This window comes from Cyprinodon tularosa, unplaced genomic scaffold, assembly GCF_016077235.1.
Source record: "Cyprinodon tularosa strain WSP-4 unplaced genomic scaffold, ASM1607723v1 ctg53, whole genome shotgun sequence".
NCBI lineage: Eukaryota > Metazoa > Chordata > Actinopteri > Cyprinodontiformes > Cyprinodontidae > Cyprinodon > Cyprinodon tularosa.
In genome coordinates, this window is record NW_024039263.1 from 1,396,506 (window position 1) to 1,413,340 (window position 16,835).

Here is a 16,835-nt window from a genome sequence, read left to right on the forward strand (position 1 = left end):
TTTCCACTAAAAGCTACATTCATAGTCTGATGTCGGACTCTAAATGGCTCTTCTGTGTCTGTCCAGGGGCCACGTGGCATCCAAGGACCCCCAGGACAACCTGGCAAAATTGGAAAAAGGGTGAGTGAACTCAGTCACCTTTTACTTCCACACAGGACTGCAAGTGAGGCAGTGTTTTTGTTATTCGATGGGCTCAAAAGCTGAGAGGATTGTTTTCACTTCAACAAACAATTTGTTGATAAGTGCTTACAGGCCTGAGCTGCGGCCAATCCACAGATCCACAGCCTCGCAGCTTAATCTGTCTGAAAATGCCAACGCTGGGAAAGTGGCTGTGGATGAGGGACGGCAATTAGTGTCACGGAGCAGCAGCTTGACGAAGGCCAAACATTCTGACCTAATTGGATACTAATAGAAATAAACCTTGATGCAGCACTTTTAAGAATTTCTAATGTGAATCTTGAATACTTCTCATCACTCCAAATCCTAGCTTATTACATTTGCATTAACAAAAAACCTGCCTGAGTTAACGTATCAATAGCCTTGAATTTATATAAATTCTACAAAAAAAAAATTATCATAATCAGAAAGTTGGAATAACTGTCATCTTTGAATGCAACGTGATTGATATCTTTATGCTAAGGTCACACTTCATGCACACTGTAAATTTTTGTCAACCTCTGGACAGAACATGAGACTATTCTAATTGGGTATTATTAGTTAAAAAAGATTCCGTTAGAAAACTAAATTAAATTCCTGTTTGGTTTTGACTGAGACATGACAGTATTTCGGATATTATTTACACATAATGTTTACACTTCCTAACATTTCTTTTTCTAGATCTACTTCCATCTTGTTGATCTGTAAACTATTGATATGTTTTATTGATGATGTCTATTTCCCTCCTCACCACCTCTTCAAAACTCTTTAAAACTCTTTAAAAACAAATTAATAGTTTTTCCATGCTTTTGCTAAAGTAAGAGTCATATGTACCCCGTTAAAAAGGATGCTCAACACGTCATTCTCTCTTAGCAGAGATGCACTGATCCAAAATATCAGGGAGATTTCATATTTTTGATTGTTTGGAAAGATCTGCTCTGGTAATGCTTTATAGTTATTTTGATTAAAAAAAGATATAAAATAGCTTCTATAGACTTTCTGCCATGAGCAGCGCATTTATACATACAGACAAGTGTGTTTCGTATATTCTCGTTAATGAGAGTTTTACTCTAAGTTATCTGTTATGGTGTTGTTAGCATTTTATTTTATGACTAGCATGGCTCGAGCTTTTGTTATTGCTAGAACAGCAGTCATAGCTTACATCTTAATTTATGAGCTTTTTGGATGATTGACAATCCGAGTTTTAAGTTTTTAAGGATAAAACAGAACAACTTGACAACTTGCATTCTGTTCAGGCTCTGTTATCTGCTGATTGTGCTGCTTCTTCTTTATCTGAATTATAAAAAAAACTCAATGACATACAGCTTCTTTCTAAATGTATTGTTACATCTCCAAGCTTCCTGTGAGCAATGTTCATATTATAAACGTTCACCAATACAGCCAAAACGGATACTTTTAGTTTCTGCCTGCAAATTCCATTTTCAATCAGGAAATACTTCCTTAATGCATTTCTAGCTTAGACTTTTGAATTCAGTTAAATGTTTAATCCTTAAAAAACATTTGCTTGTGCTGATGTTTTATTGGGAACCCATTTTTGCTGCATGCTCTCATAACACCTGACAAATTCAGTCATTTTTATGAACAAATAAAACAAAAAATTATGAACCATCTTCAAATCGTGGCTGCTAATGGAAAAAAATGTAGCCACAAAATTTCTACCGGTGCAAAAAGTTATCCTAATAGGTGATTACATCTATTGATGATAAAGAACTCAACCTAACAGATACCAAAAATACCTCCACAGCTTAAAAAGGGTGTTTTCATGGGAAAGCATTTAAAGTGTGGACATGTTCTCTCCTTTTAAGGGTCGGGCTGGTGCAGATGGCGCTCGAGGAATGCCTGGAGAGCCAGGCTCTAAGGTAAAACACCATACAGGGGGAATTATTAACAGAATAAAGAGGAGGTCTGAGGCTGTGTGTCAGTCATGGTCATGATGTGGTTGTATTGTGTTTTCATCCCCAGGGTGACCGCGGCTTCGATGGACTCCCTGGACTGCCTGGAGAAAAGGGTCACAGGGTTAGTTCAAAAACGTTCATAACACTTTTTAAGTTTGTCAGAAACATAAAAAAATATTGTTTTTGGTTTAAATAAGTATAAAGATTAGAAGATGCTGTTCATTTAGATTAAGGATCATGTGAAAAGCTGAAGAAGAAAGAGTGCCACTGATGGATCCTATCACTCATTCGAAACTTTAGTGACATAAAAACTGTTTTCATGTGAGATCAGTCAAAGAATTGCCATTGAATAAAGTCTCCTTACTTCTGGTTTGTATTCTTAGAGGACTATGATTTAACAACGAGCTAGAGGCTGATTTTAATGTAGCTGGTTATATTTGGACTCTGCAATATAATCATGTTGAGTAACCTTAAATATAAATGTGATGAGTGAACAGCAGCAGGTATTGAATGAGAAGCAGGTCTCTGGTCCACTCACTGACCGGTGTTAATCAGCATGCGTGAAAAGATGAAATCAAAGGAGAAGGAAATACTGATAGAGGGCTTTGATATAATGCACTCTGCCTGCTAACTCCAAATCTGTTGCCATTTGATAGATTTTTTTCAACAGTTTGATGAACTGGTTTAAGGATCTTCAGCCAGTTATTCAAAGGGAAATGTCACCTTTGGATCTACACTAAATTAAAATACATAAATGGACAGTTTTATGGGTAAAATGGTGTATAAATCATGAAACAATGCCCATGTCATTTGTTAATGAATGAATGAAAAAAGCTATTAATTAAACCTGATTAATGAGACTTGTTACATACAAAAATCTTAAACTAAGTGGTATGTAGAGGTTTAGATCTGTCAGACATCAAATAATGTAGAAAATTAGCTAAAAGCAAATTAAAGATCTGATGATAACGAACCTAGAAAATACAACCATTGAGTAAATGCGAATAAATATTCAATAAACAAAAAAAAAAATAGAAATTAGAGTAAAATACTCTGAGAAAATGTTAATAAGAAAGTTTTTAAAAAATTACAGATGCATTTAATCAAAAAGTTAGATGGTTTCACTGTTAGTTATAGTCTTCTGAGAATCAATTTTAGACTGGGGACAAGCTTAGAATTTGGACTGGGAGCCTGTGAGACTTGCAGAAAATGTCCCTGCTGATTGAAGATTACCCTTAAAAAGATGAGGTTGGTAAAAAAAAAAAAAAATCAAGATTTATTCAATGTAATTAAAAGTACTTTATTAATTCCAAAAGGAATTTAAATCTAAGAAATAATAATAAAATAATTAATAGAATAAAATATGCAGTATGGGAAGATGTGGGAATTTCTTACAGAAAGCTTCTACATCTCTATCTTTATGAGGTTAAATTAATGCACAAAAAAGAGATGTTTGTGAGAATATTAAGAAAGAAATCTGCAGGAGCCTCACACCAGAGTCTCTCAGTAACATCCTCTTTCTGCTTAATATCTTAAAGTAACACAGATGCCATGCTTTCACTCAGTGCCATTTTTTTTTATATATATAATTATTGAATTATAGGCAGCGGAAATGGACGATGGTCAGAGTTTCAGCCTGATCAGTCCTGCTATTGTCTCCAGTCCTGTAAATAAAAGCAAACTCTATCAACAGGCTAGATCACTATATAACAGATAAAAAAAAAAAAAAATATATATATATATATATATATATATATATATATATATATATATATATATATATATATATATATATATATATACGAAGAAAGGTTAAAGAAAACAAGGATAACTAATTTTCAACATGAATAGTTGGACTGGTTAGGACATGTCCCCACCAATAATCTCCGCTAATTTTCTTGAGCCAAAGGTAACAGAGGTTGGGTGCAGCTATCTGTGTCCTGAGAGTTTTGAGTCATTGGCTGCTCCCATCTTCCGCCTCTCGGTTTAGCATAATCGGATCTGTCGCTTTGAGACATCTGATTTGCGGTCGCATTTCACTGTACACAGAGAGACACACAGCAGCACTCGGTGAATATTAACCAGCAGCTACTTCAATGTTTAAGTAAAAGTTAGGAGACGGGTTGGTTAAAATAATTAGAGATGTCAACGAAAAATATATTTGTTAGACAAAATTAGCTTTTTCAGCTTAAAATGGCAACAGATTGTAAGTTTATACAAGTTATTATTATACAAGTTTGTTCTTCTTTACTAGTTAAAAAAAAGCTTTGTTTCTCAGAGGAACAAGACTCCATGTAACAGGTTAAAATTAACATGTTTTCTTATTGTACAGATAGAATCAGACTGCAGAGCTGCTACATATCTTCAAATTTGGTTCTTTGCATCATTATATTAGTAAAGAGGTTCATAAATCTTTTTTAAACAGAGCACAGAGAGAAACAGGGAGAGCTGCAGATTTAAAGGGGAAACAGATTTACTGGAATATGCAACATGCAATAAAATATATCTCCAAATTTACCAGAAAGTTTACATTAAAATTATGCTATTCTATATTTAAAATGCAGCATATCCAGATTTTTCTGGATGGATGGAATTGAAATTGTACTTCTAGGGATGCATGATATATTGATTTCGGCATTGTAATCGGCTGTTATTCATTATTTTTTCACACATTAATGTTTTTGGGCCCTAAATATGTAATGCACCAAAAGGCATCTCTCTAACATATATAAATAGCAGTGTGTTATGATTTTCTTGTGTTCTCAACAACAGGAAGGCATTCAATAAATATACGTTTGAGCTCATTTTTGGAAAATACAAAAACCTAATGAAAGCGTACGGGTTGAGTAACCCTAGGTCCATCAGCCACCACCCTTAAAGTGTCCCCACCTGCTTTCATTGCAAATTTACACCCTTTTTTAGAATACTTATAGTTGTAGAATGTTAAACAAGGCTTCTAGTAATTAGTTTGCAAAAATAAACTTGTCCTCCATCTTTCTCAGGGGGAGCCGGGGCGAATGGGACCACCAGGAGCCCCAGGAGAGGACGGCCAGAGAGTGAGTACTCCATCTTTGTTCAAACACTTTAAAGTTGCCCCATAGAGGAGGGTCCCTGACAGCTTTGCTTAAATCAGCTGTGCTCCACCGCCTCAGCCCCCAGGCACAACAAATGGGAGGACACTAGGAGGAGGAGGAGAGTTGGTATTTAACCTTTCCTCCCCTTTAACTAAATACCCTAAACTGCCACACCGCATCTACCTTGAAGGTGTGAAAGCCTCCGATTCAATCTCTGTCCAATATAAAGGCAGACTGGTGTTTTTATTTTGGCTTAATTTGTCAGAAACTGCAGCAGGGTTTAACTCTGGATCAATTTGTTTTTTTGTTTTTTTCTCTTAAGGGCGAGGATGGAGAGATTGGTCCCAGAGGATTGGCTGGAGAGAGTGTAAGACGGTTTTATCCACGTCCAACATTAAACAGTGTGGCCTGCTGATTCAAATCCAAACTTCAGCCTTTGTTAGATTCAATTCTATATAAACTATTTTTGTTGTTGCTTTTGTTTTGTTTTTTCTGCTGTTTTTTAGGGTCCCAGAGGTTTGCTCGGACCTCGTGGTCCTCCAGGACCTCCCGGAGTGCCAGTGCGTATCATGACATTAACCGTCTGCCCTTGTCCAACAATTCAGCTCTTGAAATCAATATGGCATATCTTTGCTCATCTCTCCTCCTCAGGGCGTTGCCGGAGTTGATGGACCACCAGGTCCCAAAGGAAACATGGTACGCACTCAGCACCCCACTCTAATGTTCCCTTATCGGCTCCTGAGGCTGTGAATCTCTCAGGGTGCCGGCTAAGGTCTCCTGACTTTTTATTTAGATTGGACTGCCTGTGACTGGGGTTAAAAAGTGCCTGCAGGATGCACAGATGTGAGGTTAAAGGTCAAGTCCAGCACCTAGCAGTCCACAGGCAGAGCAGTTTAAGTTTAAGAGAGGAAGCAGAGGATAAGAATTTGGATTTTGGTTTTCCTCTTTTATATTAAATATACAATAAAAGTCTCAAAATCAAACGCAAGATGGAATGGTGGATTGAGTAAAATGATTGAAACTCATGTACAAAAGTCTTACCAAGCAAACTTATTTCTAACTACATATTTTCTTGCTTTAATTCATATTTTGCAAAATAGAAACCCTCCTTAGACTACAAAAAGTTAATATAAACACATATTGAGTAAATTTTCACCCTGATCTCTTTTTTTTTAAGGGCCCACAAGGGGAACCAGGCCCACCCGGCCAGCAGGGGATCCCTGGAACACAGGTAAAGAAATCAGACATACACAATCAAACATTGTAATTTTAGGGCCAGATGCTGGGATCCAGAAAAGAAGCCACAAATATGTACTGCAGCTTTTAATTGTAATTGTATTTTTTTAATGGGATTATTTAATAGAAATTAAGACCTTTTTTTTTTTTCAAAATCTCTACTTAGTCGAAACATTAAGTAGATTAATTAGATACTAAACAAATTTGCATTACATAGAGTAACAATGATGCTAAAAGCTGTTTTTAAGTGATAAAACACTTTTAAGTGATAAAAACACACATTTCTTAGCTTATATTTTAGCCAAAGGCTTATTCTCAGACAGCGACAAGCATCCTCCTCCTACACAGCCTCCCCACCTGTTAGTGCCGTCACACTGATGTGTATGCAGAAGCACCAGCATACATCAGGTCGCCCCTCTGTGCTGCACACACACAGGAGCTCATCCACAAATATTTAAATGCAACAGCTTCTACAAACTGAATTTAAATGAGCCCGCAGACAAACACAGCTACACACAGTTCTTTACCTGCTCCACTATTTAAAGCTTGAAACTCCTCAGTTTACTGAGCTTGTGTTTTTTGTTTCTTTTTGGCGGTGGTGGGGGTTAGTGTGGATTTATTGCTGCTGCAGTAATGTGCTCATTTCCACACGTGTGCGTCCTGTTTCTCTAGGGTCTTCCTGGTCCTCAAGGTCCGATCGGACCGCCTGGAGAAAAGGTATGTTGTCTTTTCTTCTTATGAATTTGCACATTTCTTTTATTTTCTTATTTAAAAAGTATAAGATACAAGTTTCTTTGCAATAAACTACTATGTGTTCAAAGTGGACATTATTACTAGAGGTTCAGCATTTGTCTGGATCGATACCATGCAAGGCAGTGATGATCTGTTCTAGCTGTAGTTGCAGAAACTCCAGTTTAATGATTTAAGCACATCTTGGTTCTGTCTGGCCCAGAGAGTTGATTTGTATATGAAATGCTACCGAACCGATTTCATTATTTTTTTCTTAGTCATCACTTATGTTTGTCTACTTCTCCTCCTCCAGGGACCTCAGGGCAGGTCAGGGCTTCCTGGATTACCTGGAGCTGATGGACCTCCTGTACGTGCTCACCTTATACCCATACCACACACAAACACATCCCCTATTTAAGGTTATGTAGTTAAGCCTCCTTCAATATATTGGTAAAGGTACATAAAAGAAAAATCACCAAAAAAAGTATATATTTGAGTAATTTTGATCCAAATATTAAAAAAAACCTTTAATTACTTTTAGCAGTTTAATGCTAAAATGAACTAACATTACCTAAAAATAAAAATGTAAAGCAGAGTGTTTCTATGGTAACATAATGACTCTCCCTCCCAACTCCAGGTTGACATTTACTGCCACACAAAGTCACAAAAACGTTTATAACTCAAGAAGCTGTTTACAGAGAGCTGTCTGCAAGCGTAATCGGTCTCCGCCAGTCACGTGACTTTTGTTGCTAAGACGCCGTCTTAGGTGGAAAAGGCGTAGTGTAAACAACCGCAGCATAGCTAAATGAAGGACTAAAGGCCCGTTTACATAGCAACCTGTCCAAGATAAGTTGTTAAATTACAGTTAACATAAGCCTGAAAACAGGGGCGGATTTAGGAAAATCGGTCTCCGCCAGTCACGTGACACTTGTTGCTAAGACGCCATTTTAGGTGAAAAAGGCGTAGTGTACTGTACCGCGCCCGAGGTAAACAATTGACGTCACTTGGTGGAGACCGATACAGGAAAAATTAAGTGAAGGAAAAAAATGTGCAATCAACAGTAATTTATTGAGATTTATCTGTAGCTTCTGTTTCCAGAGACGCTTTAGAGCGTTCCTTGACCTCCTTACTCCCTTACTTGAAAATGTTGTATTATTTAGAGATTTGAAGGGCCATTTTGGGTACAACCAAAAAGAAAAACATTCTACAGAAAATAAAAATAGAAATGTTTCTTTTTTATATGTCGTCCTATTTTGTGCTTCAGTGCTTCATGTTTTAACATGTAACCTCATGTTGAAGTTCAGGGAGTCAAGCATTTTTCTTTGTTGTTTTTTTTGGTCATATTTTTATCCCCATTTAAAAATTCAGCATGCGAAATTTAGTGATGAATACTAATAGGCTATTAATAGCATCTGTATCCCCTGTTCTGCTTTCATTTGATTGATTAAAATCCACTCATCTGTTATAGTTCTAGCGTTGTCACTCTGCAGAACAAAGGTAATGGATAAAACTATCAAAAAAAAAAAATCCATGTTTTTAAAAGCACAGATTAAATTTGCAGGAGAGCCAGGCATTTTAACATTTCTGTCTGCTAACCTGCTGCCATAAGTTTTGTCTGAGCATGGTGGACTTTGATGATGAAGTGAAACTTAGCTGGAAGATTTGAACTTAGATTTGGATTTTATAAAATGCTAGAAATATGGAGTCTGCATAAAGCTTAAAATTAGTTCAAACTTAAAAGTTGGAATTTTGTATAATTTTGGGGGGAAAAAAATATTTATTTTTACAACTGGAAGTTAGTGGACTGAGAAAACATAGCTCTGGTTTGTTACAGCTAAATTTATCGTTGTACGCAAGCTTTAACTGATTTGGTTTGACTTTGGAACCATAAATGTACACTGATGTAAATCTAAAATTGTATTTATTGCAAAGGCTAGGTACATAAAGCTTTTGTATGCTCCTAGTCAGTCTACTGACCACAGAGAGAGTATTTTATAGCTCTTGATACAAGAGCGCAACCTTTAGTTATTACAATGAGGAGCAGAGGCCGTATCCATTTATTGACATTTAACAAGCTAAAACACTCAAAACTGCCTTAGAGATTTTAAAATGGTCTCCATTAGATATCTGAGTCAATTCAAAGAAAATTATCCAAATTGCTTTCTCATATTGCAATGGCTATTCTGGCACATTAAGTGACCATTTTAATTGTAAGGACAGCCTTGCTAATGATACAGGGCTAACCACACGTATTTTGCAATAGGCAGTTGATGAAGTCACACTTATGTGTGAGAAAACCTGCAAATTTGACACTCTTACCTTTGAGACAAAGTCAATATTTACTCAGCAGCTAATTATTTTAGATGATTCTTCTAATGTAGGAATGTTTTAATTCTGGGTAAATTGAAATTAATGGTTTCAAACCAGAAATAAAAGGTTTTTCAGATGGAAAAGCATTCATTTTTAAACATTATTAAACATTTTTCATTGAGTAGCTGGCCTTCAAACAACATTAGGTGACTGTTATAAACTGCACAAATCACACAGGCCAAGGATAAATGACTGGATGACAAAGGATCTCATATATCATATATCTCTAATTTGGACACTAAAGAAATTATTAGCTATTTCGATTGTATTTAATAAAAATATTACATAACATTACATGCAGTAGACCTGGGCCTCGGGAACTTCTCAAGGATTTGTTATTATGGTCTGTTGTTGCACAGAGGGATCAGCTGAGGAGGAAAACACCCTCAGCTAACAGCTCTCCTCCTCCATGTAACACCTCCAATAAGAGGTGCCAGTCGTTTTTCACAGCTGAACATTTTCTGACGTAGAGGGAGGCTCAGAATATGACTTTCTGCTTTAAAACACCAATACTCAGCTACACACAAGTGACTGCAAATAGATCATTTAATGTTATTAAAAGTAAGAATTTAAGCATTTTTGCAAACTATTAGGAGGCATTTGGGCTTGAGAGAAATTAGCCCACCAAGATCTAAAGGCTTGTTCACAGAAAAGTGTTTGATGTTTTATTCATGGTTTCTCCAGGATTAAATTATGATTTTGAATTCAGTGCAGCTCTAACAGTTCCTACTGGTGGGAAAAGCAGATCTTAATTAACTCTGAACAGTTGCTACAAAACATCATGTTGTTCTGGGTTATGGGGGAAAAAACATTGCTTATTATTGATCATTGATTATTTAATTTCTGATTAGTTTGACATTCTTTTCAGGGTCATCCCGGTAAGGAGGGTCCCCCTGGAGAAAAAGGTTCACAGGTAAGAGACTATAAAAAGACAATTAAATTCAATTAAGTTTATTTATATAGCAACAATTCCAAACACATCATCTCAAGACACTTTACAATTCAACCAGATCATACAGTCAAATTTATTCAAAGCTGATTGTTTAGAGACATTCACTCGGAAGCAATCCCTCACACCGAGCATGCTTGTAGCGACCGTGGAGATAAAACTCCCTTTGAACAGGAAGTAACCTCCAGCAGAACCAGGCTCAGTGTGAGCGGCCATCTGCTGAGGCCGACTGGGGTTCAAGGAGACAGAAACTGTTAAATGAAACACACAGACAAGCAGATGAGCCAGCTCCCACATCAGAGGACGACGAGAGCACATGAAGTCAGTCACAGTCAGAGACAGGACTGAAAAACAGGCCGATCTCGAACATCTATAAACAAAGGTGTTGATGGCAGCAGCACAGCTGATATTTCTTTCCAGGATGGAGTCACAGCCAAACAGGAATTGACCAGATGACGCTAAGAGAAAAGGAGAGAGATCATAACATCAGAGATTGAACTAAAACATACTGCAGAATGGGAGAATTGAGATGGAATGATGAAAAAGGGTCCCTATGTCCTCCAGCAGTATAAGCCTATAGCATCACAGATGGAGAAAATATCTCAGAATAACCTGTGTATTTTGGCTGAGGTTTAAGCAAGGTAGAGCCACAGGATAAATAGATTTTTATCTGATAATTCAAGTTAAAATGATGGGTTTCCTCCTAAATATGGACCCAACATAGATCCTTGAAGTTTTACTCTGATAATTGGCACCAGTATGTCAGCTGAAGGACCTCTTAAATCTGGTAAGCTAACAGGCAGGGGCCACTGTGGAGTCGATTTGTTCATCTTCCCCACCCCAAAGATTACCTATTACAGGCAGTGTTGTGCCTGAACGCGTTCATTGAACGAAAGTTCATGAACTCGTTCATATTTTGGGCGAACGTGAACTGAACGTACTGCATTATTGCCTGATGAACGTTATTGTGAACTTGTTCATTCTGGTGTCTGTGAACGGAGCTCTCTCAGTTCAGCTCCGTTCAATAGGTTGCCAGATTTCTATAGAGTCCTCCAGGCGAAACCCCGGCTAAATCACACCGTAAACAGGCCTTAATATGTAGCGGGAAAAACACCCAATCTGGCAACACCAGCTACCAGCGTCGTGCTACAGCCGCGTGCGTCATCAAAACAAAATGCAGCGTGGAAGCCACAGCAGCATGGAGGCGACTTAAAACAGGTTTATGACCAGGTGGTCGGTGAGGATGATGGCAACAAGTTTGCCCGCCGGCTTTCAGTAAAAAAATCCGCACTTCAGTAACCTTAAATTCCTACCTCAGCCTGGTCCCTCAGTTTGTGTTAGTAAAATCTTTTTGAGCGGTCTTCAACGGGGGATCCGCGACCCCTAGGGGGTCTACGGAGGTACTGCATGAGGGTCTGCATGGTTAGTTGATATTTTTATATTCCCCCCCTGCATTTTTTTCCCCCACTAATTGAAATGTCTTTAAATACTCATTAACATGAAATCAACACACTGTAGTAAACAGATAAATGTAGGCAGAAGATGTCTTTCAGTCATCAATGCTCACATTCAGCGACACACAGGAGCTCTTTCAAGCTGGGCACCGTTTCCTTCACAACAACCAGGAATCAGAATCAGAAAAACTTTAATAATCCCAGGGAGAAATTAATTTCTTTACATTACTCCATCTGTAATAGAGTGACTATAGGACACAATTTCATACAATATATATAGTTAGGGGGTCCCCGCTCCATCTCGCCATCAGTTTGGGGGTCCTTGGTCTGGAAAACATAGAAGACCCCTGTTCTTGAGGGTTTTACTATCCATGTAACTTGTTTGTTAAACCTGCCTGGTATAATTTTCCAGGATTCCTTTTTAGTATGTATTGAAATGGAATTTCAAATGGAAAAAATTATTAAAATAAAAAAAAACATTTGCACCTTAAAGACTACTTTCCTGTTTTTCTTTTAATAATTCCTCATAAAAAAGACCATTCAAGCAGCACATTTTTCCTGATGTTTCTGAGAATATACTGTAGGGGTGAAAGCTGCAGCTGCTACTAGTGTGAAGTGAATGGACAGCAACAAAGCATTAAAGCAACAATGGGGAAATGCTGTCCCCTCAATGCTAATGTAAACCCTGGTTGGATAAGGATTCAAAACTGGATATGAAGATGAAATCTGACGCACAGTTTCAGAGTTACAACTGATAAAATAATTGCCGTCTGTGGTTCTACAGTAGGCTATGGTGTAATTGAGCAATATATGAAAAAAAAAGAACTATGAACTAGTTCGTTTTTTGGAATTGTGAACTATGAACTGAACTAGTTCATTTTAAAATGTGTGAACTGAACTTTGAACTAGTTCACGTAGAAAGAGAACTTTCCCAACACTGATTACAGGCATCCCCAAACTCGGTCCTCAAGGCCCCCTGTCCTGCAGGTTTTAGAGGCTTCTCTGCTTCAGCACAGCTGGTTATAATGATTGCAGTAGACCAAAAGCCTGTTAATCAGCTTTCAATTAAAATCAGCTTTGCTGGAGCAAGGAAACCTCTAAAAGATTGCATGTGGATGGTCGTTTGGTGCATGGCGCGTGTTTTGAAGCTGCTTATGGAGAAATGTCTTGGGCCGTGAGTAGTGAGGAAACAGGAAGCGATTCTTGTGGGATGGAAGAGGGAAATAGTGACAATGAAGGTTGGAAGATAGCAACATCAAAAAATGAGAAAAAGCGGAAAAAACAGAGATCAGTTCAAGGGGAATCTAGTTCAGAACAATCCAGTGATGATCATTCCATACATTCCACAGCACAACAAAATGAATTCAAAGTCATATTCAAAGTCGTTAATCAGGCAGACTCTTTTACAAATTGGAATCCGGTTCACTTAACAAAAACCATCAATAAACTTGTCGGAGAAGTCAGAGGTGCCAGAATTCTGTACAGTGGAGACCTGCTAATTATCTGCAGAGACAGCGCCCAGCAAGGCAAAGCAATACGGATCAACAAAATTGACGGGATAAGAGTTCAGTGCAGCTTAATGGAGAACAAAAAGTTCAGCAGGGGAGTCATTGGAGGAGTTCCTCTAAAAATTTCTGAAAAAGAGATTCTGGAAAACATAAGAGGTGCAAAAGTAAAAGAAGTAAAACGGTTAAAAACAACAAGAAACGGAGAAAGATCTGACAGTTTATCTGTGCTAATTAAATTCGAAGAAGAGCAATTACCAAGCAAAGTATTCATCGGTTACATAAGCTATAATGTCAAAATCTACAATCCTCCACCATTGAGATGTTTCAAATGCCAAAAATTCGGTCACATTGCAGCAGTTTGTAAAGGGAAACAGAGGTGTGGAAGGTGTGCAGGAGAACATGAGTACGGAAAATGTGGAAAAGAAGCTAAAATAAAATGCTGTAATTGTGGTGGAGAACATACTGCTGCCTATCGCGGCTGTGAAGCAAGCAAAAGGTCTGAGGAAATTAAAAAAATGAAATTTGAGCTCGGAATAACCTACGCTGAAGCTGCAAAAAGGATCCCATCTCAGTCAGAAAAACCCAAACCTACAGTTCAACACACAGCAAATTCCAAACCTCTAGAGAAATCTCTAAAAATTGATGAAGACTCACTTATTGTTAAAAAGACAAATTTTGTTCTTTTCATGGTAGAAGTTATTAATTGTACTGCACAGACAACAAAAAAAACGGAAAAAATCAAAATAATAGTGAAGGCTGCAGAAAAATATCTGGACATTAAAGATTTGAACTGGGAGATGGTTGGAAGTATGATGGGAGGACCGATGGGACCATCAGAAACTGGCAGAGTTAAGATGACCTAGAGTAAATTAAAATTATATGGGCAAATGTGATTTAGTATTATGTTGGTTTAAGTTACACAGGTTTTTTTTTTTTTTTTTTTTTTTTTTTTTTTTTTTTTTTTTTTTTTTTTTTTTTTTTTTTTTTTGGGGGGGTGAATCGTTTCCTGTTTTCTTGCTTTACTCCATATCAGTTGGTGGCGGTAATGCACAATTCACAAGTCTGCCAACCGCCATAAAATCCCATAAGAAGAAGAAGAAGAAGGAAACCTCTAAAACCTGCAGGACAGGGGGCCTTGAGGACCGAGTTTGGGGATGCCTCACTATTAGATTGGGATCTGAGGAGTTTGGAGGTCTTATCATCATGCTTGTTGCATGACAAGGTGCATCATTCAGTGGAGCCAACAAAGAAAATAGTTTCCATGAAAGAAAGTAGTTAGCAAAAAGACTGAAATAAGTGATGTGTTTGGCTGTACATGGGGATTACAAGTAGAACGCTGCCTAAAGCATCTGCTACTGCAGATCTGCCTTCATCTTATAGCACATTCTTGTTCCTCTTGTTCCTCCAGTAAGGTATGCAAAGGAGCCCAGTAATTTCTGTGATGTTAATGAAAACATTAATCATCTTACCTACCCATTCCTTGGATAACTTTTGCTCGATTTTGATCATCAGAGATGCAGAGAACCTAAAAACAGCTCTACTTTTACAAGATTCTCTCACTAACCAAGTCAAACTTGCTTAAATACTGAGGATGGAATATTTTTTTGGGGAATAATTTTTTGCTTTTAACACCACAGCTATTAGGGGTAAATTTTATTTTGCTGTCTAATATGTACCATTCAAGAACTACTGTGCTGAAGAACACATCATTGCTTATTTAATTTACTTTTCAGTAGTCACACTGCAAAACAAAATATTAGAAAAGTGTAAATAATTGAAATTTCCCTTTTTTTGAGATGGTATATTAGACAACTTGCTTATGGAATATGATGTTTTATGCTTATAACTCCATTATCTTATATTAAGTTCAGAATAAGTAATTATCTTAATCTAAGAGCAAACATGCTTATGGCATCGGCAGATTGTATTCTTTACCTGCTCAAATTAAGGGCAAAATAACTAAAATCTGAGATATTATACCTATTTTAGATCAGTTTTTGCAGTACATGATGTTATGCCTGATCATTGGTATAATGCCTCAGTTTCTTTAATCAACAGAAAACATACACAAATAGTTTCTGGAACCTGTTGCCTGAGTTGATTGTTGTTCATTAAAATATCAGGCACAGTAAGTCTGAATCTTGTTAAAGAAGAAAATAGTAACTATTAACAACACATGTATATTTAACAGAGATGCCGAAGCAAAGTTGTTTTGAAAAAGACAGAATTCAACTTAAGACATCGAATGTTCAAATTTTCTCTAAAATATGTATATAATTGCTGCAGGGTCCACTGGGTCCTCAAGGTCCTATTGGTTATCCTGGCCCTCGGGGTGTAAAGGTAGGATTGTTTTTGTGTTTTTAAAGAAACAGATTTTTCTTCATTTTATTATGCATTTTTTTCTGTTATTTTATAATCCTTCTCTTTCTGTCCTGTCCATTAGGGAGCTGATGGGGTTCGTGGTCTAAAGGGATCAAAAGGAGAGAAGGTACACTCTTAAGAAATAAAAATAATTGTATTGTAGGTTTTATTCTTCATCTCGGTTGTCCTTTGCTCCTTGAGTACTAAGGAGCAAAGGACAACCTTTATGGCTTTATGGTATATCCTTCCTTCCTTCCTTCCTTCCTTCCTTCCTTCCTTCCTTCCTTCCTTCCTTCCTTCCTTCCTTCCTTCCTTCCTTCCTTCCTTCCTTCCTTCCTTCCTTCCTTCCTTCCTTCCTTCCTTCCTTCCTTCCTTCCTTCTGTTATTTTGTTTTCCTTCTTTTCTTGCACAAAATTTCCCTTTTTGCTCCCCCTGTGTTCCTCCTGCTACCCTTCCTCATGCCAATTCTTCCTTCTTTGTGTTTTTTTTTTACATCCTTCACCAACTCCGTCTGCCCATCCTTTTTTCCCTGTGGTTTTTGTGGACTTAGACAACTTCTATTTCGTTTTGCACAGCTTTCAGAACATTTTCATTCCATAACGTGCGGCATGGATCAAATGTAAACAGCGAGGGAGAAAAGACATGATGCAAAAATGCATTGATATGGAAATTCAGAGCATTAAATATGTATGGAGCAAATATGCAGTATGAGTATTTTAGTAGTCACCTAATACTCTAGTTTTCACTGTATTTTAAACCTGTAAACTATTGAAATCTTAATCATAAATTCTGTATTTTTCAAATAAACTGTGGGAGAAATCAGGAAATTTGCTGCAGGAAATTTCAACATGCAGGAATCCAGATATGAGGATTGCTAAAGATGTTTTATTCTCTATGCTGTTTTTGGAAATTGCGGATTTTAAAACGACAAACACACTGGCCAGATTTCCATCAGTCTTTATGTGACAGACAGCAGAGTGAAACTCACTCTATGGTGAGAGTAAAAACAGCATAAAAGATGTGAAAAGTCTGAGAGCTGCCTGTAAATGCATTCATGTCACAGATGTTCTGTCTGACACTCT

General features: G+C 37.3%; 1 protein-coding gene across 8 annotated transcripts in view; it reads left to right on the forward strand.

The window, feature by feature from the left end:
• Positions 1-16,835, forward strand: part of col11a1a (collagen, type XI, alpha 1a) — a 121,921-nt gene that overhangs the window by 37,970 nt on the left and 67,116 nt on the right. For all 8 annotated transcript variants that reach the window (XM_038304255.1, XM_038304257.1, XM_038304254.1 and 5 more), the window contains 13 exons: positions 67-120; positions 1,983-2,036; positions 2,140-2,193; positions 5,075-5,128; positions 5,469-5,513; positions 5,653-5,706; positions 5,798-5,842; positions 6,324-6,377; positions 7,055-7,099; positions 7,425-7,478; positions 10,350-10,394; positions 15,679-15,732; positions 15,836-15,880. In XM_038304255.1, the coding sequence (XP_038160183.1) occupies positions 67-120; positions 1,983-2,036; positions 2,140-2,193; positions 5,075-5,128; positions 5,469-5,513; positions 5,653-5,706; positions 5,798-5,842; positions 6,324-6,377; positions 7,055-7,099; positions 7,425-7,478; positions 10,350-10,394; positions 15,679-15,732; positions 15,836-15,880 (657 nt within the window). The remainder of the gene's footprint in view (positions 1-66; positions 121-1,982; positions 2,037-2,139; positions 2,194-5,074; positions 5,129-5,468; positions 5,514-5,652; positions 5,707-5,797; positions 5,843-6,323; positions 6,378-7,054; positions 7,100-7,424; positions 7,479-10,349; positions 10,395-15,678; positions 15,733-15,835; positions 15,881-16,835) is intronic.